Source organism: Coccinella septempunctata, chromosome 1 (assembly GCF_907165205.1).
Source record: "Coccinella septempunctata chromosome 1, icCocSept1.1, whole genome shotgun sequence".
In the NCBI taxonomy this organism is placed as follows: domain Eukaryota; kingdom Metazoa; phylum Arthropoda; class Insecta; order Coleoptera; family Coccinellidae; genus Coccinella; species Coccinella septempunctata.
The window spans coordinates 45,199,640-45,224,533 of record NC_058189.1 but is presented as its reverse complement, the minus strand read 5'-3'; the positions used below and the strand labels follow the sequence as shown (position 1 = coordinate 45,224,533).

The following is a 24,894-nucleotide window of genomic DNA, read 5'->3' as shown; positions in this document are numbered from 1 at the left end:
TATATTTCTGTATAAGAGTGGATGGCAGAAATACTCGGAAACTGAGCTCAATAAAGTACCTATATACTTTATGATGTTGTTGAGATCCGACATTTGGAGCTGATAATAAAATAACAACTAATAAAATAATGTTCAGTTTTTATAATAATTGCACTCTAAGGCCCGGTACTTTCACGTGCGAATAACTTAATTTATTCGATAAATAAGTTTTATTCTTAGGATAAGTAAAAATGCAGTCTTTTCACTTTCAGATAGCGTTATTCATCGAATAAATCTGTCATTGAAACTCGTTAATAAAATTTTATTTGTCATAGATCGAATGTCGGTACGTCATTATTGGTTGAATTTTTAAGATTCTGGATGTATGGTTATTTTTTGTGTGATTTGCACGGAATATTTGCTTTCTAGTTGAAATTATGACAATTTCTACAATGCGGTTCCTTATTTTACATTAATCAGTGAAAAGTAGTATACCGTGTTTTCACAGAATTGTTATTCGTCAAATAATTTCATCTGAAAGCACCGAAATAACGTATCCTTCAGATAGGAAATTATTCGACAGATACTTATTGACAGTGAATAAAATTTATTCGAAGGTGAAAGTACCGGGCCTAAATTATACAATTGAACTCACACCTTAATGAAAATAGAACAAACTGATCGACCCATCATTCAATGTCTTTCAGTTGTGATGTCGCTATGACTGAACCATGTTCAGCATCTACCCTTCCTTGATGAAATAGATTCACTGTTGACGCTCCGAGTGATGGTGGTAAGCTAGTTCGATTTAGATCGTAATATTTGTTGATTTTTCATATCAATGGATGTTATATATCTGTATTATTTCGGATTGTTATTGCTCGCCTCATTCCGAAGGATAATTAATTTGGCAAAGAAATACCATTGGCAGTGTAGAGAGTCGTGAAAGGGAATATTGTCGGTTACTACAAGAAGATCCACCAAGGAGCCGAAGAGCAGATCGGCTATGACCATAATCCAAAAACCTGAAAAGGGCTCCAACAGTCCTCTTATACTGGCCTCCTGGTTTCCGGGCTCCCTCTGTCAATTCGCCATACAGAGCTATTTTGGGGAGTCTTGTGTCTTGCATCCTCAGAATGTAGCCGCTCCATCTGAGTCGGGCCCTCGTTACTTGAGTCTCGATTGTTGTACAACTCGCGCGTTGCAAGACTTCTGCATTGTTGCGTTTGTTCAAGCTGTTTAATATGTCGCCTGTGGGGCGTCCAGCTTTCGCTTCCGTAAAGAAGCGTTGGGAGGACGACTGCTTTGTAAACAGATGTCTTGGTCTTCAGATTGAGGTCGTGATTTTGAAACACTTTGACCTTTAGCTTCCAAAATGTCCGTGATGCCGAATTGATACGGTTGTGTATTTCCGTGTCTAGGTTAGCCCTAGTATTTATGAAGCTTCCCAAGTATTTGAACTGATCGACCTCTTCTAGAGTTTTATTCTCCAGGCTGATATGTGTTTGAAGGCTTTCTGGCGGATTTACCAGGATTTTGGTTTTGTCGATATTGAGTCTGAGGCCTAAAGCTTCGTATATAAGTTTATATGTGTCCAGCATTATCTGTAGATCCTCTGGGCTGCTAGCGATAAGTTCGCGGTGATTCAAAACCACTATGAAGTTAACAATCCTAATATCTGGTGATCTTGAAGTATCGATATATCTATGTCAATAATTAAAACAAGATATCAGATGTCTATTACATACCTGATTAGCTGTATTTAAATACAAGAAACGTCAGCATTTTGTGGAAATCGCTTGTATAGTAATGTATAGTAATGATATTATGACTTAGAAATACATTGAATGGAAATTGACTTGCTATGAATGTATTTGTTGTGGTACAAACATTCGATGCTTCTCTGTCTAGCGCGATACTAAGGCAGTGGCGTGAAATAAATAAATTTATATAGCTTCTACCTTTTCGTATGGAAAATTGACGTGACAATGATGTCAGATTCAACTATCAACTATCAATTGTGATTGGCGACACTAAGCAACTATCCCATTCCAGTCTTTGGACAACAACAAATGTTTATTTTCCATTCCTTGTATCTATGTTCCAAGTATTATGATGCGTATGATACGTAATGTACCTACTTATATACATATTTTATGTGCTGATTATTTTTGTTATGTCAACGTTTATGTGAAATACTGGCATCACTCAATTTGTGTATATTTATAACTAGACGAACTTATTTGGCTGCCTTATTCTTGTAGAGGTTTCGGAAAGGAAGTCATCAGTAGGTTCGTCACTGATTTGAAGACCAATAGCACTTTCTACACTGATTCAAACGGAAGGGAAATCTTGAAACGCGTCCGAGACTTCAGACCCACGTGGAACGTACATCTGGAAGAGGCAGTTTCTGGAAATTATTATCCTGTCACATCGAAAATTCTGATAAAAGATCCCGTCAAGAATGTAGAAGTGGCCGTACTTACTGACAGAGCCCAAGGAGGTTCGAGTCTACGTGATGGAGAACTGGAATTGATGGTACAGTCTCAAGATTAAAATTGTTTGATATTTTGATTCCAATTTTTTTTACAGGTACATAGGAATTGTCTCCATGATGATGCATTTGGAGTTGATGAAGCCTTAAATGAACAAGCATTTGGAGAAGGATTGGTGGCAAGGGGCTCACATTATTTGGTAGTGGGGTCCGCTGATGGTAATATAATAATATTTAATATGTATATAATATTATGATTTATGAGATTTTTTAAGCAGGTCAATTTACGAAGTCAATTCCACAGTTCATAAAATTGATGAAAAGTTCGTTTTTTATCTACGCTTGAAAATGTATAGCTTGACTTAAGTGTTAGAACTAATTTTTTCTTGTTGAATATCATCAACAACATACCATAGTTCCATGAAACTATCGTACATTTTCTGTCGTATGAAAGTCTTTTCGAAGGTCGTAATTCAATAAACCCTTTACGATTTGCCCTTGCAACTAACCAAATTCAAACCATTAAGTTCAGTTTCTAACGATGATATTAGCCTCGTTCTTTTGCTCTATTACTAACGAGAATTCTGCTCCAGTTGAAGACAATAAAACACAAATTAATTTCTTTATGCACCAAGTAACATCGCCAAAATTTTGAATTTAGTTACCAAATTTTGGTTGATTGACCAATAGGTATTTTATTTCAAATCTTTTCAAAACTCGTGATATTGTTTTTTTTATTCATTATTCAAATACTTTTATTTCTCTCTTGTTATATGTTTTTATATCCTTTATTTCGAGTTATTTCTTTCAACTTGGCCTTGACTTCTTCAATTTAACCCAAATATCTCGCAGCCATTATCATCACCAGGTGAATGGACCCTTCTCAATCAGAGATCTTGAAAAGTTCGAGATGAAGAAAACCTGGCATCGCTGCAGTATTCTCTGCAGAGTTTTGCCGTCAACACGTGACGATTTGTCTAACTACTCCTTGAATTAATTCACGAAAATGACCATTTATGATTTTTTCAGGTGGTGCAGCCAAATCCGAACGAGATTTAGCTCAGAGGAAACTTTTACAGGCATGGACATTCTTTTCAACTATTGGAAATCAATCACTTGAAGACTATAGGAGCAAATTTGCTATGAGGGTAATTAACTTCTTCTTAATATTTTTTCTTTACTTATCATCTCTTTCATTCAGTTTTCCGGGCTGCAGAGAAGTCTACCGAGAAATGTTCAAATACTAACATTAGAGCCTTGGATAGGAATGAGTGTTCTCCTGAGACTAGAGCATGTACTTGAGAAAAATGAAGACCCTGTCTTGTCTCAACCCGCAGCTGTGGATTTGAAGGTTAGCAAAATAAGTGAAAATCTGTTCATATCGTTTAGGACATATTTCCATATGAAGTTTCTTTCTTAAAATGGGCCCAAAAATCACCCCCATAAATATTGACATTCAATTAGGAATTACCCTGTATAAAACTGTTTTTTCTACATTTTCCAGTCTTATATTTTTTAATGATTCAGAATATATCCCATACGTCATGTCTCTAATAATGGTTCTTCCAATAAAAAATATCAAAAAGTAGTTCGGTCCAGTTGATAGGTTATTTTAATCGATAATGCGTATAGATCTTTATTATACTTCTATGTTGGGTTAGGGTATGAGAGTCTTTGGAGGTTACTTACATTCCGGAAATTTGAAGAGATGGAAAATTTTCCAATATGGAATGCATTACATTCAGGAAGTTTTGTAAACCTGAATTCAAATGTAGCGTTTTCAAACACCTTCGCAAATAAAGGCGTCTGTGCGAGTACTACTACCTATAGGTAAATATGGAGACATGGAAATTCTCGTTATTTCTTCATTTTACCAGCATCTTTCCAAATATCTGGAATGAAAGTAAATGAAAGTGATCTTCAAAGTCTCTCATAACCTGACACAACGTAGAAGAATTAAGTTTAATATCATATTATCAATGAAAATAACCTGCCAACTTGATCGAACTAGTTTTTGAGTTTTTTTATTGAAAGAACAATTAGAAAAAATTTTTATTATTACATATTCTCAATCAGAAAAAATTTGGACTGTAATATGTAAAGAAAATATGCAGTTTATATTCAAAAAATGAAAGTTACTCTTATATATCACTGAAGTGGCGGAATGAAAAAATCATTGACTACGCCACTGCATTCTGCATAAAAAGAAACATTTATTTCTTTCACCATTTTTTCCAAATAAAAGATAGAGGCTGCTGAAAAACCATAAAAAATGTAATTCTTAGTTCTATCTCACAAACGGTTTTATCGAATGGAATGAATTTCGGAATATGGTTTCTCGTTCATTTGATGAATCTTTTTTGAACACAAGTTATCACTCACGTCACTTTTACAATTTGAAAACCAATGAAGCGGGTGTAAAGAAATGGCAACAAGAGACAGATCCTAAAAACCTGATGTTCCTCGTTCCAGATCTCAGTGTAAGTAGAGGAAAAATGTCAACGGGGTACCATACATATCTTCGTATGATACATGAAAAAAACAGAGATAAAAACCTCAGAAAAAACTCTCTGTTGGCCCGTACAAGTGTAATGATGATGTATTTGTTTAAAGAATAAGCTGAAATTATTATATTGAAGGACATCTTCTTCATATGACAAAATCCAAAAACTTCCTCCCATTCTGGTTACTTTGACCGAATGCAAATCCTTTTGAAACCACATCCACATATGTGGATGACACTATACATATTGTGTAGCAGATTTATATAGGTAGTTATTCTGAAGGTATAACGGCTATATCTTTTTATCAGGGCCGAATCGGAAAAAATGGTATAAAAAATGTGTTTATTTGGACTTCAAGAATCAACTGTTAAATTATTTGTGCGAGTCAAAGACTCACTTATTGCTTATTCTAGCCTACCCATATATGGAGGTCAACTCTTTCCTGAAGGTATACTGAGGGTCAAATTATTGGGACTTATAATAAGCGTTCTCCATCTTGAAGCCGTCATCTTGAATTAATGAAATTTGATGAAATATTTGAAACCTCCGACAACAGAAACCCACCCCAGAAAACACTGAGACCTAGCCACTGTACAAAAACTATACAGCGAATGCTGCACTTGACTGGTAATGCAGAAACTGTACTAAAACGGACCGTATACCTATGTCCCGCTGTACAGTTACTGTACAGTACAAACTGCATTTGCATAGCCAAAGTACATCGTAGCTGGACTTCAAATACTGTACAGCACGCTGCACTTCAAATGCAGCAGTCATGAGCAAAAACTGTACAGCAAGCTGTACGTTAAATGCAGTAGACACTGTACAAAAACTGTACGGCAAGATGCACTTTAAATGTGCAAAAACTGTACAGCAAGCTGCACTTTGAATGCATCACTATCTTGGATTTAATGAATTTATGAATTTCTACGAAGAAAATCATAGACCTCAACCTCTAAAACCTCAACATGTCAATTACGAACCAAATCAGACCATAATCACAAATCTGGACCACCATCTTGGGCATCATTTTGTAATTTTTCTGAAAAAATTTCATAATGCGCTACCAGAATTGTTTTTCATATTTCATCAGTTCATATCTTTTTTGATTCCAGGCTCTCTTCACCCCATTCGATATAATCTCAATCAAGGAAACCACCTTGGGTGCCAATCAATGGCTGTCTGATAACAGTCGTTTACATTTTGCTACCGACGATGAGACGCCAGAAAGAAATCCTAGATACATAGTAGTGAATGCAGAAGACGATTTCATTATTACACTCAACCCAATGCAAATCCGAACATTCGTTGTGGATATAAATAGAAAAGGATGAAATTGTACCATTTCTAAATATCTTGATAATCTGCGATGCACTATTTTCTTGTAGATAAAAATCATTTAGATTTTACGATAAAACTATTTTTAGATTATTGATTTTGTTTCTCAATGAATCTTACCAAGCACATATTCTACTCACTACACTACCTGTGAATACTTGGGAATCAGTGACGTGCGCTGAAATTCGAGAAAACGTCAGAAATTCATCAAAGAGATTCGCATGCTACGATGTTTTCTATTACAGAAACTGAAACAAGCACTTCTTGGTAGAGTCAGAAGCTTTTGTACTCTTTACAATGTTCATGAATTCAAATTCATCATCATGAATGGCTGTCACCTATCCAGTTAATGTTCTCATGTGACGCTGCTTGGCGATAAAAAAAATTCTCAACTATTTTCAAAAATACACCACCGATTAAGATGGTGACTAGTAATATTCGGGTGAAAATACTGTTGAAGTTTATTGTAAAATTCGTGCTTTTTCTAGATACCAGTAGGATATGAGGTAAAATTTAATATAGTTATTTTCGTATCAAAGATTCAGCTGACACTGTTTAGGAAAAAATCGAATTTATTGTCTTCCCATATTTCATTTCCTGTTCAATTTGTTGCTTGCAATTCTCTATCGAATCATCGACTGGATTCTACGAAGTAACTTGTATGCACTCCATATCTTAGGACAGTAGTAGCTCACCTTGATTTTTAGACAGAGGAGCAAATAAGTCAGGTTTGCTCAAAATTCGAGATTTTCGGAATCGAGTGAATACAGAACCGGAAATCTCCGTGGAATGAATTGTTTGTTTTTCTAGAATTTATAAAACAATGTCTATGTTCTCCATATCCTAGGAAAGTAGAGCGAGCACCAGAGATGCAAATACAAAGGTTATTTTAGGGAGGTCTAACACTTTTCTCATTTTTTATCCAAAAAATCGAGATTTTCGAAATCAAATTTTTTGCATGGGTGGAAGGAAACTTTGGCAACACTGTTTATATGACCTATGTAATGGTGTATAGTTATTTCAATGAGCTGAAAGACCGAAGTTTGTTGGCTCTTGTCTGATCATTTTCAGTCACAAAACTCATACCTGTTAATAACTTGAAAGCTTTCGAGTTCTTGCTCCCAAAGATAATTAGGTGAGGTTTTGAGCAGTCATAATTAGACAATGGTTTATTGAAACATGTTATGGATAATATAATTTTCAATATGGTTATTCAGCAACACTCTTAAAAATGATTTCAAAACTGCACAGTTGCATAAATATGCTCCCAATGGTATTACCATTTCCCACCAGGTAGTTTCCTCAAATATCGTAGTGTTTTCCTGTCTTCACAATTTCTGGCTTTGACTCCAACAGATGAACAGTCGATAAGATTTATATTCTTGTCGAAACAAAGTTTAACAGAATGTAACTGAGCTTGCTTTCCACTGAAAATGCAATAAATTTGAGGTGTTTTACCGAATTTTCTCATGATAGCAGTGAGTATATCATCTATGGCGTAAAACTGATCTCCAGGAGTAATGCCATAATCGGTCAAAGCTCCGTAAATATCGTAAAAAGAATTAAGATCCAATGTGCTGTTGAAATATTTGACCTCTGTGTTGAAAGGTTCGAGAACTTTAGCACAAGTTCCGTGTTTGTTCCATTCGTGCGCCCAGAAGCTATAGTCATCAGTTCCTCCATGTACATTCATCCAACGTTGTTTCAATCTGGTGAGTATAGGATCCAGCGCTTTGCGATCGAATTTGGGCTGAGAACTACAGGAATGAGGACCGGTTGTACCAGTTTTTGTTGGCCACAACCCATGGACATTGAAAGCGTTCGGTTCTTTCGGTAAGGAACAATAATTCGAATCGTTCAAACCTTTCCAGTGCAAGCACTCAGTGATGGGCCAATGCTGATCGAAAAGAAGATAATCGAAACTGTTGTCGCCATTTTGCACTGGAACGCATCTTCCGAGATGGCTGAAGGTAACCAGTAAAATTGCACAAAAACAATAAATATTTTCCATCATTGTTCGCACAAGATATCGTGGACAAAATGTTTGCAAATTATTTTTAAACGAATCGTTATCTTATCTTCCTTATCCATCTTAGTAGATTCAATCAAATGCAATAGAATGGGTCTGGAGTGGAGCATTTTTCAATCACAAAATATATATATACAGGCTGAGACTTGGACTCGCACAGATATTTCAACAGTAACAGTAGATAACTAAGAAAGAAATACTTTTTTTCTTACAATTTTTTCCGAAGCGGCTCAGTTCAAAAGATACAGGCTGTTGAAAAACCATAAAAAATGTTATTTTTAGTTCTAAAAAATATCATCAACGGTTTTATCGAATGGGGATATTCAAAAGAATTAGTATATGTAACAGCTCCTAAAGATATTTAGATATACCTACAGGGTTACAGGGAAAGTCGTACTGAACATTGAAGGACGTTATTATTCAGGTCATTTCTGATGACATTGCATCATTTTGGGAGACTTCAATATAAATACTCGAAGAAAGGTACAGCTAAACAACTTTCTCAGAAACTCTGACTTCACCATACTGGAGACCCCTCCAACATTCTTAATGCAAAACAACCCAGACTCTACACCTGACATGATATTGTGCACAAGAAATATCAAGCATAACATCCTAAGAATTAAGCTCACTCCTGACTTAGGCTCGAATCATCTGGCGATTGAGTTCACAATAGATACTAAAAAAAATCCCTTGAAATACCCTCAAGAAACCAAATTTATATTTGAAAAATGCAACACAGAGGAAGTCAACAAACAAGTAATGGAAGAAATAAACCTAGAAGCAGAAGTCACACCAGCATATATTACACTGTTTCATAGTACACTGGCAAGAATAATAAAACACCAAACCCCAATTTTGAAGAAGAAGTATTATAGTCAAACACTTCCTCCATACATTATTAAACTAATCAGGGTTAAAAAACAACTATATCGGGAGTACAGTATCAATAAGGATTCAAACCTGAAAACAAAGTTCAACAATCTCAATAAAGACATCCAAAAGCTAATCAACAACTACAGATCCCACAAATACCTACAAGCATGTAAGGAAATTGAAGATCAGAAAGGACGAACATACTGGAGAACAATTAAGCAATTATCTAAATACACAACCCACAACTTAAGTAACCCTATACAAGCTAACGGAAAAACTGCGACAAACGACAGAGAGATTACAGAAGCCTTTGCAAAACACTTCCAAAATATCTACAGGAAAACTATTAACAGAGATTTCGATGAAGACCACAAAAAAACAGTAGAGTACTGGTACCAACACAGCTTTCCTTGCACAGAAACAGAAGCTAACATAGAACCTATAACAGAAGAAGAATATTATAAAGCTCTAAACCACGGAAAAAACACAGCCCCCGGTTACGATAACTTGCCCAGGAGAATATTGAGGAAATTGGATCCTAGTATTCACAATACAATAATAAAAATATACAACTTCTGCATCCAAAACTCTTACTTTCCCAACGAATGGAAGAAAGGCATTCTAATTACCATTCCAAAGGCTAAAACGGACCACTCTAAGCTAGAGAATTATCGACCCATCACATTGCTATCTGTACTGGGAAAAACGTTTGAGAAAATTCTATCAGAGAGGATTCGTACTAAGCTAGGAGAAGCTGTTCCACCATACCAGTTTGGATTCAAAACCAAAAATTCAACCACTCACCCTTTACTAATCCTAACATCAAACATACAGTGTAACAAGAAAAAGGGAACAAAGTCGGCAGCCCTTTTCATGGACATACAAAAAGCCTTCGATAGTGTCTGGCATGTCGGACTTATATTCAAACTGTTCCACCTTCATTGTCCAATCTATCTGCTGAAAATAGTTAATCAATTTTTAGTAGAGAGAACTATTCAGGTTCGTGTAAAAAACGAAATTTCAGAGCAGTTCACACCACAACAAGGTCTCCCACAAGGCTCAACTCTCTCTCCATTGCTATACAACTTATACTGTCATGACATGTACAATCACAACAACCAAAGAGAACATCGAATCAACGAACAAGCTTACATATTACAATTTGCCGATGATACAGCTTTAATTACTCATGATAAAACAATTGACAAATGCATGGATAAATTACAAGAACTCACAGACGTCACTGTAGCATGGATGAGGCGTTGGAGAATACAGCCAAATCCAAATAAATCAAAATTAATAATTTTCAACCATAAAATCAATGCAAACTCCAAAAATATCCAACTCGGAAACCACATGGTCATACCTACAAACCTGTGCAAGTACCTTGGCATTCAAATAGATAGCAAACTGAGCTTCAAAACACATATTAAAACACAAAAGAAAGCAGCCATCACCAGAGCCGGACACTTTAGATCGCTTACCTACAAAAACTCAGGAATCAGCACCAAAACAGCGAGCACAATTTATAAGATGATCTGCAGGCCTTTATTGGAGTATGGCTCTACGACATTCCTAAATACCCCGAAAACAACACTTAAAAACATCGAAGTAGCAGAAAGAACTTGCCTAAGAAAAATAACTAAACTAAGAAACCCTAACAATCCAATGCATAATCCGTCAAACCAACTCTTATATGACACAACGAATATAGAACCTATACTGGATAGAATAAACCAACTTGGCAAAAAGTTCATCTCAAATCATACGAACAGATATATTGTGGACCCATTGATACATCATTACCATGGAGAAACTAAAGCTAAATTACCTCTGCTACCAGCTTTCGAATATTTGAAATCGTTATGATAACTTTTTTAATATAATAGACTATTTTTGTTTAATATAAGCAAATGTAACTGGCTGGAAGACCTAGGTCGATAGCCGTTTGACTGACTGGTCAATAAAGTTCTCTTCTCTCTCTCTAATATGGTGTCCGAAACTCGACCGTTATGGAGATATTGAGTTTTGAAGATTTTTTTGAAGAATCGTTTATTTTTGGCTTTTTTATCGATTTTTTTCGAATTGGAACTCCTAGGGGTATGTATGCAGTGAGAGGGCATGTCAATTAATAAAAATGATCTGCAGAAACTGAACCTACCACTAACAGCTCAATACGACTGCTCGACAACGGTTAGAATTAAAGAAGTCTAACTGGATACATAAAAAACCGTCCCCTAGGAGCGAAAAAAATTGATAAAAAAGCCCAAAATAAAGGATTTTTTTTTTAATTTCAAAACTCAATATCTCCATAACGGTTGAGTTTCGGACACAATATTATAGAACCAAATCTATTAGAAATGACCTGAATAATAACGTCCTTCAATATTCAGTACGACTTTCCCAGTAACCCTCAAAAAATTCCTCATTTTTCTCTAATGAACTTTGATTTGTGTTGTATTCCCAAGAACAACTCAAAAATTGCGACTATCACATCCGAAACCGCAGGGTGTATACAGGGTGAGTCCTTTGAGTCGTACAAATTCTTGAGATCAAAGGAAACACTTTTTTACTTTATCATTTCTTTCGAATCAGCTCGGTTAAAGAGATACAAGCTGTTGAGAAACCATAAAAAAAGGTTATTTTCAGTTCAATTTCACAAACGCTATCGAATGAAATGAATTTCGGAATATTGTTCTTCATTTATTTGATGAATCTGTTTCGAACACAAGATATTACCCACGTCTTCCAGTTTTGTCATTATGACCATTACGCACCATAAAAATACCAAAAATTCAAAGAACCCAACTCTTGAAACTAATAGCGTTTTCTATTGGTAAAGCTAGTGCAGAGCGAGTGCATATTTTGATGTCACTACAATCATTCCAATGCATCTGAAGCTAGTTTTACCACCGCAATTCGCTATAATAGCAAATTTCATTTGTAAAAATAGTGCGTATTGATAGCATATTATAAAAACAGTGCAATAACTTCAAGATATCCTAATTCACATTTGATGTTCTGTGATCCAGTGCAGCACTAGTTTTACTAATAGAAAACGCTATAAGTTTGACGCTATCTAATGAATATTTGAACGTTTTTTAAATTAAAACTATTTCTCATATTTTCTCGTTTAGTTTGCCGTTTTCGAGTAATTTGAAGTTCAAAATAAAAAAGATCTGAGACATTTGAAAAATTGGGTACTCTTTTTAAAAGATATCCACAGATGTGTAGTGTCACAGATTTAACTAGTTATTCCGAAGGTAATTTTCTTTTCCGGGGGTGGCACAGCTCATTGCTATGTCTTTTTATCGGGGCCGAATCGGAAGAAATGGTATAGGAAAAAAGTGTTTCTCTCGACCGCAAGAATCTTGTGTTAAAATATTTGTACGAGTCAAAGACTCACCCTGTATACCGGTCTGTGTGGTAGATATGTATAAAAGAGTCAAAACTGGATGAGAGCTCATAAAAAATATTTCGATTAAAAGACTTGGATTATTCAGAATGTAATTCAACAATTTTCTAGCCAGATACCATACAAATTATATCAATTATCTCTTAAGTAAAATATAGAAGTCCTTCCTTTGCATTCTCTTTGGATTCACCCCCATTGGTACACAGTCAATCACCTGAAGACTTTTGTCGAAACATATTCTTATTTCACTCAGCAATGCTCTATCCGCAGAATCTATAATACAATTAATTTGTGTGGTACTTTTGAATTTATAAAATAAAGCACTGATAAAATCATCAATTTCATAACTCTCTTCTCTTGGCACTATACCCATGCTAGATAAAACTCCACTTAAATCATACAGTAAGTTTAAATCCAAGGATATATCGAAATAGTCATAAACACTTCCGAACTGAGGCAAGATGCTAGCACAAGTCCCATGCTTTTGCCACTCGTGACTCCAAAAATCATAGGAATCAGTCCCATTCTCAATGTTAGTCCAATGTTCATTCAAATCGTCGATTAGCGGATCTAGTTCTCGAATGTCGAAAGTTATGTTGCTCTTGCAATAATTCGGACCACTTGTACCATTTTTCGTTGGCCACAAACCATGTACAAGGAAGGAATTTCGTTGTTTCGGCATATTGCATTCGTTTGTTTCGTTTTTGTCCCTCCATTCCAGACAATCTGTAATAGGCCATCTTTGGGAATAAAGTAGGTAGTCAAAGTCACTGTTCTTCGACACTGTATTATCAACGCATTCGCTGAACTCCAGGAATAGTAGTAAATGTAAAATATTCAGAATTCGAATTAGATACATTTTTAATTGGTTGGAATATTTTCAATACAACTGGACAATTCTCCTCAGAATAATCTCGAGGCTTATAAATATCATATCTAATCAATCAAGAATAATTGTGGATATCAAGTTATCTTGTCTATGTTTTAGTTCATTCAAATTTGGCATCTGTGATAATTCATTAATTCAACATGTTAAATACCTATCATGAGATTAAATTTAGATAGTGAACAAAGTGTATCGATATTCGACTGTCAATGATAATTCTGATGCTTACTTCCCGGTTATAATCAGTACCTAACTTTCAAAGTTTCAAAGGGATTACTTCTTACTTCAGAACCATAGAAAGAAAAATGTAGATGTGAATATTAATGTATTTTTGAATTACTAGATATTATGCTTCGAATCAATGACATAGAAATAGATAGATTCGTTTATTTACATCAAATACCTACTGCTGAGATTCCAAAAGCAATAACGAGATAGACAACTGTACGGCATTTGCTTTTATTCTTTATAGAATAGTGAACTGCTCGAAAAATATTAATGAAAACGGAGCAACCATCGAGATAGAATAGAGAGGAGACGCTATGAGATTCAATAGTGCTAGAAAAAAACGGTACCACTAGGCGTGGCTAAGTCTGGGACCAATATGGCGGATAGAACAGGGTCGGATTAAGTAAACTTTCAAGGAGATGTATAGGTATATTCTTGAAAGTGAGCACCCAAACAAAGTTTTTACTCGGTTTTTGAGAAATCTGAATAAAATGTGACAATTTTCACTAGTTCATACCCAGATGAACAAAAGGGAAATAATATAGATTTGTGAAAGTAAATGATTTATTGGCCTTTAAACAAAATAATTTTTGTATTATAGTGCCTCATACTAATTTTTTCATTTCGCTTTCTTTTCATTAAATATGTCATTCTTACATTACTATATTTATAAACAGCGCTTTTGATTAATAAATATATGTACCCATCAAGTACAGATTGAAACTAAATATGTACAACTAAATCTAAGAATTCATTTGTATTGCTGATTTCTCTGAGTATTCTATTGGTCAAAACATCCAAATAACATCTTTAGATGGATATTGTGAGTAATTTTCTTTTCCTGGGAGAATTCTCTATAAGAGAGCTCATCTGATTTGAAATTCTTGGTGAATCGTCAGTCTTTTGTGGACTAGTTTCAGAAGTTGGTAGGGCAGATTTATTTACTACTGCGAGTACTGCGTCAATAATCTCCGTTTGGTGTGAAATGACAATATCAGAAAGAATTCTTATTTTTCGTGGTTGAACTGCTTCCTCCTATAATGGAAAGAAATTTAAGTATATTCCTATACAAAAGCTAGTATATCTAGTCTTTACAAAATAAGGTTAAATTCCTCATTTTCCTTGCTTTCAGGCTTCAGGAAAAATTAAAATTTCACAACAACAAATTACTTTCTCAAAATCAATCATCATATAAACGTGTAGGTATTTTTCTTACCTACGTCATATATTGTGGGAACCGCATTTCGTTGCAAACGAACTAAGCTTTTTGATGATCAAAACATTCTGCTGTAAAATGTTTGGAACAAAACACTTCATAATTCGAAGATTGCCAGATTCCTCGGTTAACAAATTTCACCCAAGATATACACGTCTTAGTGGGTCTTTAGGAAATCTGTTAAAATGAAGTTAATCGAATATCAAATATTTTCTTCAGACGATAATAATATACCTTACTACCAGATTATCAAGATAGAAATGGAAGAATTACGAATACGGATCTGTTTATTACTCACTCTCATCTATGAAATGTGATTCCTGTGATTTTCTTTTTATCTACATCGTCTCTGCTGGAACAACTGCGTAGAGCACATGACACCATTTAATTGTCTAATATAAATAGGGAAAATTAACGCAATTTTGTAGATGTGACCAGAATTGAACGCTAAAAAACGCAAAACTGACAGAAAATTCATGAATGTCAGAGTCTCGTACCAATATGGCGGATCTGATACCATTTTAGTCGAATGATGACTTCTCTCTATTATTCTATCTCGATGGGAGCAACACTGCAAATTTTCAAAACAATATACATACAGTAGCAGGCGCGTACCCAGAAAGGTGTGTTGGGGGGGCTGAGCTAACATCCACTAAAAGAGGAAAATGTAACAAAAATATTTATTTCTTATAACTATAAAAAATTATGAAGAACAAATATATTCTTGTAAATATAAATTTATAAAAAAGAAAAAACGAATATTAAAAATTTTACTAGTTTTTAGTTATTAAATAAAAGCTCCAAGCGCCTTGGGCCAGCATTAGCATCTGGTCACAACCATTTTCGTATCAATGACTCTAGTAATTTATGTGCATTAGAACTAATCCATTCGAGCAGTTTTCTTCCATAGTGCTTCTGAAGGTATTAAGTCTCTTTAAGGAAGAAAAACTGCGCTCTGTTTCTTCAGCTGTTGTTACGGGAAGTACACAAAATATTTGAAGTAATATGTACAAATTTGTGTAAAAATCTTCGCAACATTTCTCAAGAGCTGAAAGTACCGATGAAGGACATGATTTGGAATCATTCGGTGTTGAAGTGATCCACTTTTTTCCATCTTTTTAATTCACTGGAAAGAAGACCCTTGTCACTGTCTGGTTCATCAATACCAGATATTTCTTGCTGTATTTCACTGTCGGAAATATTATTTAACGTTGCTGGAATAATGCACTGCAGCGAAAAAACTTTTTTGATAAGTGAGGAATATTTGGATGCCAATTCATTCACCCCGATGGCTCTAGATAATTTTCCACCACCCACCCCGAAAGAAGGATCAGATGACAGCACGAACAAAATTCTTGCGAATTACGTTGACATTCAATAGATGGCTGTACTCGTAGCTTCATATAATAATGTTATTGGCCTTTTCTTATTTTACTTGAACAATACTTGAAAGTTCTATGTGATGAATGATCATTAGGGGCCTTTTGCAAAAGCCTTGGGGGGGGGCTAGAGCCCCAATACCCCCCCCCCCCCCTGGGTACGCGCCTGTACAGTAGTCAACAGGCATATGATATATTCTCCTGACCTCGAATATATATGCATATGTCGGTCTATCTCTCTTATTTTGCAACTACAGTGTTTCGCATTTCAAGAACCATACCCTTTCAAGCTCAGTAATCAGTTGTCAAAGGGTAAGCTCCGATAAATCAACAAACTGCATTGGTATTGATATGCACTGAATCAGAACCATAGGTACATATATTAAGTGAACTTTTTGAGCGAATTCTTTAGTTGGTACGGTTCACATATAGCCATTATCATACAGGGTGGTCCAACTAAAACTCAACCACTTGATTTTAAAATGAAAATGTCAATTAATTTTCCGCTTTTTTCATCCTCGTAACTTCAACCCCCTTACAAGGTTGTACAACCCCTTGATTTTGAATAGGGATGAGGGGTGTTGCGATAACGTATTTTGAAGATCGTATCGAGTACTATCTGACCCTAAAAATTCGCTTCAAAATATACATCAATCATGAAATATAAGAGCGAAAATAGTGAAAGTGGCCATGTGGAATTTATTTCGAGATTATTATTCGAATCCGACACATTTCAAAGGAATTTAGTAGTAAAATTGTTGATTTTTTTGTCCTGAAAAGTATTAATTTTTTGTCCAAAAAGTAAACGGATTATGTTTTTGATTTACCTAACTCTATCGTGAATTTTTATGAACATTACAAGTGTGTCAAAGCGATTGTAAATTTGTAGTAGAATTTGAAATGGTGTATTCTATAGAAGAAAGAGTGAAAATGATAAAATTATTTTTAAGAAATAACGACTCGACGCGAACAACAGTGGCTTTATTTAACGAACAACATCCTAGAAAAAATGTATCTGCTGCTTACGATGTGCAACTCGTTGCCAAATTTGACGCTTCTATTTCAGTCGGAAACAGAAAGAGAATGCATGAAAGAGACGAAGCGAGGGACGTGGCTGTCTTAGGTCATGTAGTAATGGATCCGACCTTTAGTAGCAGGAAATTGTTAGATGTAGGTATCTTGTGTTTCACGCACAACAATCATGAGAATCCTCAAAACAACATGAATTCCATCAAGGACGATAAGAAAATTCTTTATTATTACTTCTGATATATTCTGAGCATTAATTCTTGAGTAATAAATGACTTCATTGTATTGTATTGATTGATTGATCTGGTCAATACTTGATCTAATTCGGTTTCCAATTTTTTTCAGTTGCATTTTAAAATCAATTTCTAGGGAATCGGAATGGCTATTTTCAACAAAAAAATGAAGAAGAAACTGGCAATATCTCAGTGTAATAGATTACTGGTAGTTACAATGCATAGAGGCCTAAACTACTGGGTATATTGATGATATACAGAAGGACTTAGGTGATATACGGGATAGGTCGTGATGAAGGTTTCACCAAAACCTCTGGTGGATATACAATTGTGGATGTACAAATTGAGCAAAAACATCTACTCATTCAGGGGGCATTCGTTCACTGGAATACATTGACCGGAATCATCTCTTACGTATCCTTCCTCGCAGTAACAAGCATTACAATATGCATTGATTATAGGACAGGGTTGTCCAATATTATGGCAAGACTCGTGACATGCGGATCCACACATCCACTCTTCGTTTGATCTGGAACATTCGAGACCTGAAATTATAAAAGGTGAGGTTAGTTGTTCAATAGTATGATACCTCATCAAAAGGCATTATGTTGGTTTACTGATGGCTCCCAAATAAAGAACGGCTCTGGATCTAGAGTGTGCTGATGCAAATCGTCCATTCATCTACGAGCCTCAATCTGGCAGCTTATGAAATTCGGCTATAGAGCAGAGTGCAGATATACAGACTGAAAATGAATAGTATCAGTATATCTTAAAACTTTCGGATGTTGGTATATGCGTTGTCTTGCTCAGAAACTCGAATCTCACATTTTGAACAGATCCAAGTTCGTATCAATAAATGGCTTCAGATCGTATATATCTTTACCAGTTATGCGCATCAGGAAGAAGACGTGTTCACATCGGCTCTTGAGATATCTTTTTATATCAACGCAAAAAAAGTGTATAACCAGCAATCAACCACCGGCATAAATCGGATTGATCTAGCTATTGTTACAAAACTCGCCGAAACATCCCAGAAACGAGAATATTCGGGACAATTAGAATAATTCCGACACTATCAGAACCAATACACCCACTATCAACCATACAAACATCCTTCATCCCATGAACTGCCACCATACATAATAAAACTGATTAAAAACCAAAGAAAAATGAACAGAGAATACACCAGGAATATGAACCCTAACATAAAACAGAAACTGAATGAGTATAACAAATAAATACAAAATGATTCACCAATATAGAGAACATGCATGGATACGAGCTTGTGACAAAATAAACGAATCTAAAGGGAAATCATTCTATCAACAAGTCAAAAAACTTTCAATATATAAACAATATAATAAAATTCCAACTCTAATAGAAGATGGAAAATCCAACTCTGTAGATGCTGAAAAAGTAAAATTATTAGCAAAACACCATGAATGAAAATGCATTCAAATACGACAAGGACGATGAATTCGACTGAGCCCAACAAAGAAGAGTTAATCAGTGATATGAGAAAAACCCCAAAAAAATCTCATCAGAAGAAAGAAAAATAAGAGAAACCTACAAAACTCCAAAAATAGTGCTCCAGTTGTCGATTAAATTCCTTGGAAATTACCACAAAGATCTTCCAAACAGCAGAAACCATCTCCTTGGGAGCCATAACTAAAATGAGGCACCCGAGAAACCCACTTCATAATCCCCCCAACAATCTCCTCTACGAATTAACAGGCATTACACCTATTAACATTCGAATGGGGGAGCTCTTCAAGAAATTTGGACAGCAAATCCATAATAGAGAAATTTTGGAACAGTTTTGTGTGAGCCGAGACCAGAACAGAAGACCAAGCAGAAAATTACCACTTCAAACCTTATGGGAAGAAATACAGAAATTTTGAAATACATATTAGATATTAGCATAGTTTTTTTTTCTTGTAAAATTTTGTTAACTAATTTTGTAATAAATTAGCTCATAGAATGTATGTGCTGATTGCTGTATGATGTTTATTCTCTCTCCCTCTCTCTCTCTCTCCCTCTCTCTCTCTCTCCCTCTCTCTCTGAATAAATATTATTATGACTTTAGCCTTGCGGCTTTCACACGCCTCTCCAGAGAAACATTAACTTATCCCAGATATCAAAAGGATTAAGCTCTATTGGAGCCCTTTCCAGGTTTTCGGGCTCAGGTTCGGGCCGCTCCTCGAGTCTTTGCTGTCCGTTGGATTCCTGATCCACCCGCATTTCCTGTCGAAGCAGACGGTGTCTCTCTGCATTCCCCCCCCCCCATGCTTAAATCTAAGGGTGAATAGAGGTTTTTTTTATTTTAGAAGCACCTTTATATATCGCACACCTTATAATTTCGATATCCTATCTCATTTCAATATTTTCTTGGAAATGACTGTGAGGATAATATTATATACTCAATAATAATAATAACCCTAATATTCAATTATGTAGTGGCAAAGAGGACAGGGTAAATAAAAATCCTTAATGAAAGATTTTGAATAATTTTATCTATTGACAAATAGGCCTATATATCGAGTTTTTAAAAGAATTGACGACACAGTTTTATGTCCACCTCAGAATATTATGAGGGATAATCCATATGAATAGCCTTGAAAAAGACCAGAAATAAAGGTCGAAACGTCGGCATCTCATTAAGGATTTTTATTTCCCCTGTCCTCTTTGCCACTACATAGTTGAATATTTGAAAAGTCAGGACACGAATACCAGTGATGAATAATAACCCTAATCTACTAAACGGTTATACCGTTTAGTGGATTAGCATACAAATACGCGATTATATAATTTGTGTTCGTATAAGAAAAAAAATAAATAACGGAGACCCATGAGATTGCCTTGTTAGCACTCCATTCACTAAAACGTTTTCCGGTGAATCAAAAAATTTCAAGATCTTGAAATTTCTTGAGTAAAGAAAAGATATATGTCAAGCAAAAGCCAAATCCAGATTGTTTTAAATTTCGTGACCCTTTTCTCTAGACAGACAAGACACGTTGTTATCGGGACAAGAATTCATGAATTTCTGATAAATATCAAAAAATTCCATTTCAACAATTGAACAGGAGCAGATGGAAAAAAGTCTTGTTATCATCATTGCTAAGCTCTATTGTGAATTGAAAATCCGAATGGAAGCCATTAAAAAAACATTCAACAACGAATGAGCTTTGTTACGAGGCAGACATGAAATAATGTTATTATTATTGACTGAAATTTAAACCTTTTCATTGTTGATTTTATAGTTAGAACTATAGAACAGAAAAAGGATGAGGAATGAATAAGATGCATGGTATTCAATCGGAAAAATTAACAAAATTACAGCTTGTTAACGAGTAAAGAAATTAACTTACAAAGACAGAGGACTGAGATATTCAGTAGAATGAAGGACTGAAATTGAATTCGGAGTTCCATTTTCAACAATCACTGACAAGTTTGTTATCCAGAATGAAAAACTCTTACCAGGAAGGTTTTTCTTTACTTTGATCAATAATAGGTAGTTAGTAGTTATCTATTTTAATAATAAACAAAACAACTAATTATTGATAAGAGCTTTATAATGAGTAGATACATATATGTATATGGAAAGCTATTTCCAGAGTAGAAAAATCGTTGATTACTTCGAATAATAGGGAATTTCTATATCTTGAAATTATATATGGAATGATAAATAGACTGAAAAAAGAATGATATAATAGAAACCCTGGAAAAAAAATGGCCAGCAGAGATCATTTACCGAAGGCCTTTGATGCCACAACATGGGGAGTGAAAACCTTGATCTTTTTTCAGCCGAAAACCGCGTTGGAAAACAAATATTTTAATTCTAACCTTTATTTATCTCTGACATTTTCAAGAAAATTCAAAACTTAAGATTGCCATGAAGAAGGTAATAAGTTCTTCATAATTATCTTAATAATCACAGATGCAAATCAAAATATTTGTGCAGTTTCATGTTCCACTAGAAATATCTCGAGAAATAAATAACATCATCTCTATGTCATCTGTATAATTAATATTCATAATCAGATCATTCATTGAATTTTATATTGCTTTTATGCATCACTAGCATATTTTCCCCAGAAAATTTGTCTGAAATCTGAACGAATCTTCAAATTTTCTCAAATAGGGCATCGTTTCAATGTCAATAACGAGATTTTTGCAAGAAAAATCTGTGAACATCCATTCATTCATTCATAGCTGCATCCCGTTACCGAGAATGAATCTACAAAAAGACACAAAAACTAAACCATCGGTGCGATCAAACTTATAATTTTTTAGGGCTATTTGCGACTGTGTGCCCTCCTGTTACTGAAGAAACCCAATCGTGACCTACAGATCCTTCCACACTCCGGGCATGGATAGTCACCAACCAGATCTGGCCGCCCCTGTATCCTTCTCGAGTCTCCATTTTAACTGTGGACCAAAGACCTCCACTGTGATCTGTCTAACGATTGTTGTTTTCAGTTATGATTGGCATTATCTGATTTTAGGGATTGATGCAGTATAAAAGATTTGGCCTCCTGGTTTTCGAGCTCCCTCTGTGAATTCGCCAAACAGAGCTATTTTGGGGAGTCTTGTGTCTCATATCCTGAGAATGTGGACGCACCATCTGAGTCGGGACCTCGGTACTTGAGTCTCAATTGTTATACAACTCCCGAGCTGCAAGACTTCTGCATTTGAAATTTTGTGGAACCATCTGATGTGCATTATTTGTCTTAGATGACGTTGTTGCGTTGGTTCAAGCTGTTTAATATGTCGCCTCTAGGGCGTTCAGCTCTCGCTTCGGTAAAATAGCGTTGGGAGGACCACTGCTTTGTAAACTTGGTCTTGGTTTTCAGATTGAGGTCGTGATTCTGAAACACTCTGTCCTTAAGCTTCCACAATGCCCGTGATGCCGAATTGATACGGTTGTGTATTTCCGTGTCCAGGTTAGCCCTAGTATTTATGAAGCTTCCTAAGCATTTGTACTGCTCGACCTGTTCTAGAGTTTCACTCTCCAGGCTGATATCTGTTTGAAGGCTTTCTGGCGGACTTACCAGGATTTTGGTTTGGTCAATATTGAGTCTAAGGCCTAAAGCTTCGTATATATGTTTATAGGTGTCCAACATTATCTGTAGATCCTCTGAGTTGCTAGCGATAAGTGCGCAGTCGAGCGCATATTGAAGTACCGTGATAAACTTTGTACCGGTTTTTGCTCTGAGGCGCTTCAGGTTAAACAGGCCTCCATCAAATCTGAATCTTATTCCAACACCTCTTACAGGCATACTCATATCAGCAATTATTGGGACAGCTATGGCGAAAATATTGAACAGTAAAGGCGCTAACAAGCAGCCTTGTTTTATTCCCGAGTTAGTTAAGACCGTTCGAAAACATCATTTTGTTTTCCACAAGGCGACAAGGACGGTTTTTCAAAAAGGCCCTAGTTGGTTTTTGTCACTGATGGCAGTTACAACTTCACACTTGACATATTTGCAAACTCCGGGAACTTCTGAGACCGAGGTAGCAATGTTTTCAAAAATATACGACAGAAAATACTGGATCTCGAACAAGCAATTTGGCTAGCATCTAACATCCTTCTTTAGAAACACGTAATAAACAAGATCTGTTGAAATTTGAGGTGAATAGTATGATTTGGTCGTATCGACAGGACCTAAAATTCGTGTAGGAAATGCTTCGGTTCCTGTGGACTCCTAATATAACATTTTCATCCAAGTATATTTATCATCTTGTTATTCATAGTCAGACTTTTATGACCACCATTCATATAATACGAGCGGTTGCTGAAGGTTCTACCACTCGGGCTTGAACCATGCATTTCGTAAGAGATCACCATTATTATCAAGTTTATGTTGTTCCACCGAAATATTTGATTGAGAAGCGTCCGCCGTCCATCGGAGTTCAGGCGTGAGCTGCGATCGATTCTTGTCAATGGCTCTTATTATAGCGTCAGTAAGTTCGTCTCAGCAATTTTTCTTAAATCAATTCATTATCGAATATCTTCGTCAAGTGCGAATGACTTGCATTAGTCATTGCTGTAAAGTACCTATATCTTCCTCCATAGTGAGTCTCTTTTTTTATATTCAGATTTCTTTAGAATCATATAGCTATTGTATCAATTTATACATCATTCAATGAATACAAGGGGTACTTCAATGTCGGATTATCTTATTTTTGAGTCGAAAACAAAGCGCTTTCGGCCTTCATCAGGGTTTTCCTGGAAGGGTACATGAAAATTAATAAGGATGAGAAACAAAGTAGTGAACAATGTGTGTAATTACCCATCCTGAAAATGATCACAAATTTCATCCATTATTGGCATTGCAGCAGTTAATGAAGTGCATTCATAAAATGTGGACAATTACAATAACATAACTATTATAACTTCGAGAAATTCTGGGAAAAAACAATAGGGAATATCTACCCAGTGTTGAATGTGGCGAAAGCAGGATCACATTGAATGAAACAACATAGGTGTACTCACAATAAGGAATCTCGGAGTTACATTACAAAAATATCGGAAACTACAAGTTAAATTATATTACACATTAAAATATCGGTTACAAAAGATCAGAAAGAAGAGAATGTGTACATGACAAGGAGTTCGAGAGTTAAAATAAGCTTTTAAACAACGGAGTGAAAATATTATTTAAATTTGAGTTTATTTGGGTGTTCAAACATTTACGTTCACGGGTTATCTCAATATCTTCTAGTAGGTTCATCTTGATGTTGTACCAATTGGTTTCAACATGGTGGAGGATCTTGGAATTGTGGTTAGGGCTGAATGAGTTCTTTTAGAGTTCAATGGTGACCCGTAAATTTCAGATGTTGATCGAATGCTCATGATTGAGGTCTGCTCAGCTCAAATGTTCCCACTTTCTTAGTAACTGCTTAACTTCTTGTCTGTCCGACGATTTAGTTCTCGTTAGTACAATTATTGAATAGGAACAAGAATAATTTTAGGGACACTCACGAACTCATTTTCTTTGCAGAGTAATGTAAATTAATCTTCACAAGAAACTAAACATTTTTTCCCATTTGTTCATTCCATGAAATAAATTCATCAATTATTTGGAGATACAGAATGGCCCATAGAAGACTTAAAAATGAAAATGTGGAAAATCGCTTCGAGGGATAACAGCTTTTCTGCTTTTCTCATCCGCATAACTTCAAACCCCTAACAGAGGTCAGCACAATCCCTTGATTCTGAGTAGGTATGAGGGGTGTTGCGATAACTATGTTATTGATTACCCTTAGTCTATCGTGAATTTTTAAG

The 24,894-nt window shown here is 35.4% G+C and overlaps 4 protein-coding genes across 9 annotated transcripts in view; 1 reads left to right on the top strand and 3 right to left on the bottom strand.

Moving 5' to 3' along the window:
• The window catches only part of LOC123310708 (lysosomal alpha-mannosidase), a 41,313-nt gene extending 34,901 nt beyond the window's left edge, over positions 1–6,412 (top strand). For all 6 annotated transcript variants that reach the window (XM_044894362.1, XM_044894354.1, XM_044894347.1 and 3 more), the window contains 5 exons: positions 2,244–2,517; positions 2,572–2,692; positions 3,503–3,621; positions 3,675–3,824; positions 6,093–6,412. In XM_044894362.1, coding sequence (XP_044750297.1) covers positions 2,244–2,517; positions 2,572–2,692; positions 3,503–3,621; positions 3,675–3,824; positions 6,093–6,311 — 883 coding nt within the window. In that variant the 3' untranslated portion in view covers positions 6,312–6,412. The remainder of the gene's footprint in view (positions 1–2,243; positions 2,518–2,571; positions 2,693–3,502; positions 3,622–3,674; positions 3,825–6,092) is intronic.
• A 1,057-nt stretch (positions 6,413–7,469) lies between these two features.
• On the bottom strand, positions 7,470–8,365 carry LOC123311960 (ribonuclease Oy-like). The gene has a single exon (XM_044896104.1). It carries the CDS (start codon positions 8,327–8,329, stop codon positions 7,592–7,594), a length of 738 nt encoding a protein of 245 aa, XP_044752039.1. The 5' UTR covers positions 8,330–8,365; the 3' UTR covers positions 7,470–7,591.
• A 4,406-nt stretch (positions 8,366–12,771) lies between these two features.
• LOC123306871 (ribonuclease Oy-like) lies at positions 12,772–13,494 on the bottom strand. Its single transcript, XM_044889053.1, has one exon. It carries the CDS (start codon positions 13,492–13,494, stop codon positions 12,772–12,774), a length of 723 nt encoding a protein of 240 aa, XP_044744988.1.
• A 4,294-nt stretch (positions 13,495–17,788) lies between these two features.
• On the bottom strand, positions 17,789–21,109 carry LOC123320687 (inducible metalloproteinase inhibitor protein). Its single transcript, XM_044908074.1, has 2 exons — positions 20,975–21,109; positions 17,789–18,151 (listed from the first exon to the last, which is right to left on the bottom strand). Exons 1-2 carry the CDS (start codon positions 21,033–21,035, stop codon positions 17,964–17,966), a joined length of 249 nt encoding a protein of 82 aa, XP_044764009.1. The 5' UTR covers positions 21,036–21,109; the 3' UTR covers positions 17,789–17,963.
• Positions 21,110–24,894: the final 3,785 nt, after the last annotated feature.

What these genes read in the sequence shown, in the direction of transcription:
- LOC123320687 (XM_044908074.1), bottom strand. Translation starts at nt 21,035, where the DNA reads ATGGAACTCCGAATTCAATTTCAGTCCTTCATTCTACTGAATATCTCA. An exon ending in TATCTCAGTCCTCTGTCTTT is followed by an intron (nt 18,152 to 20,974) that starts GTAAGTTAATTT and finishes TTATAATTTCAG; the next exon opens with GTCTCGAATGTTCCAGATCA.
- LOC123306871 (XM_044889053.1), bottom strand. Translation starts at nt 13,494, where the DNA reads ATGTATCTAATTCGAATTCTGAATATTTTACATTTACTACTATTCCTG.
- LOC123311960 (XM_044896104.1), bottom strand. Translation starts at nt 8,329, where the DNA reads ATGATGGAAAATATTTATTGTTTTTGTGCAATTTTACTGGTTACCTTC.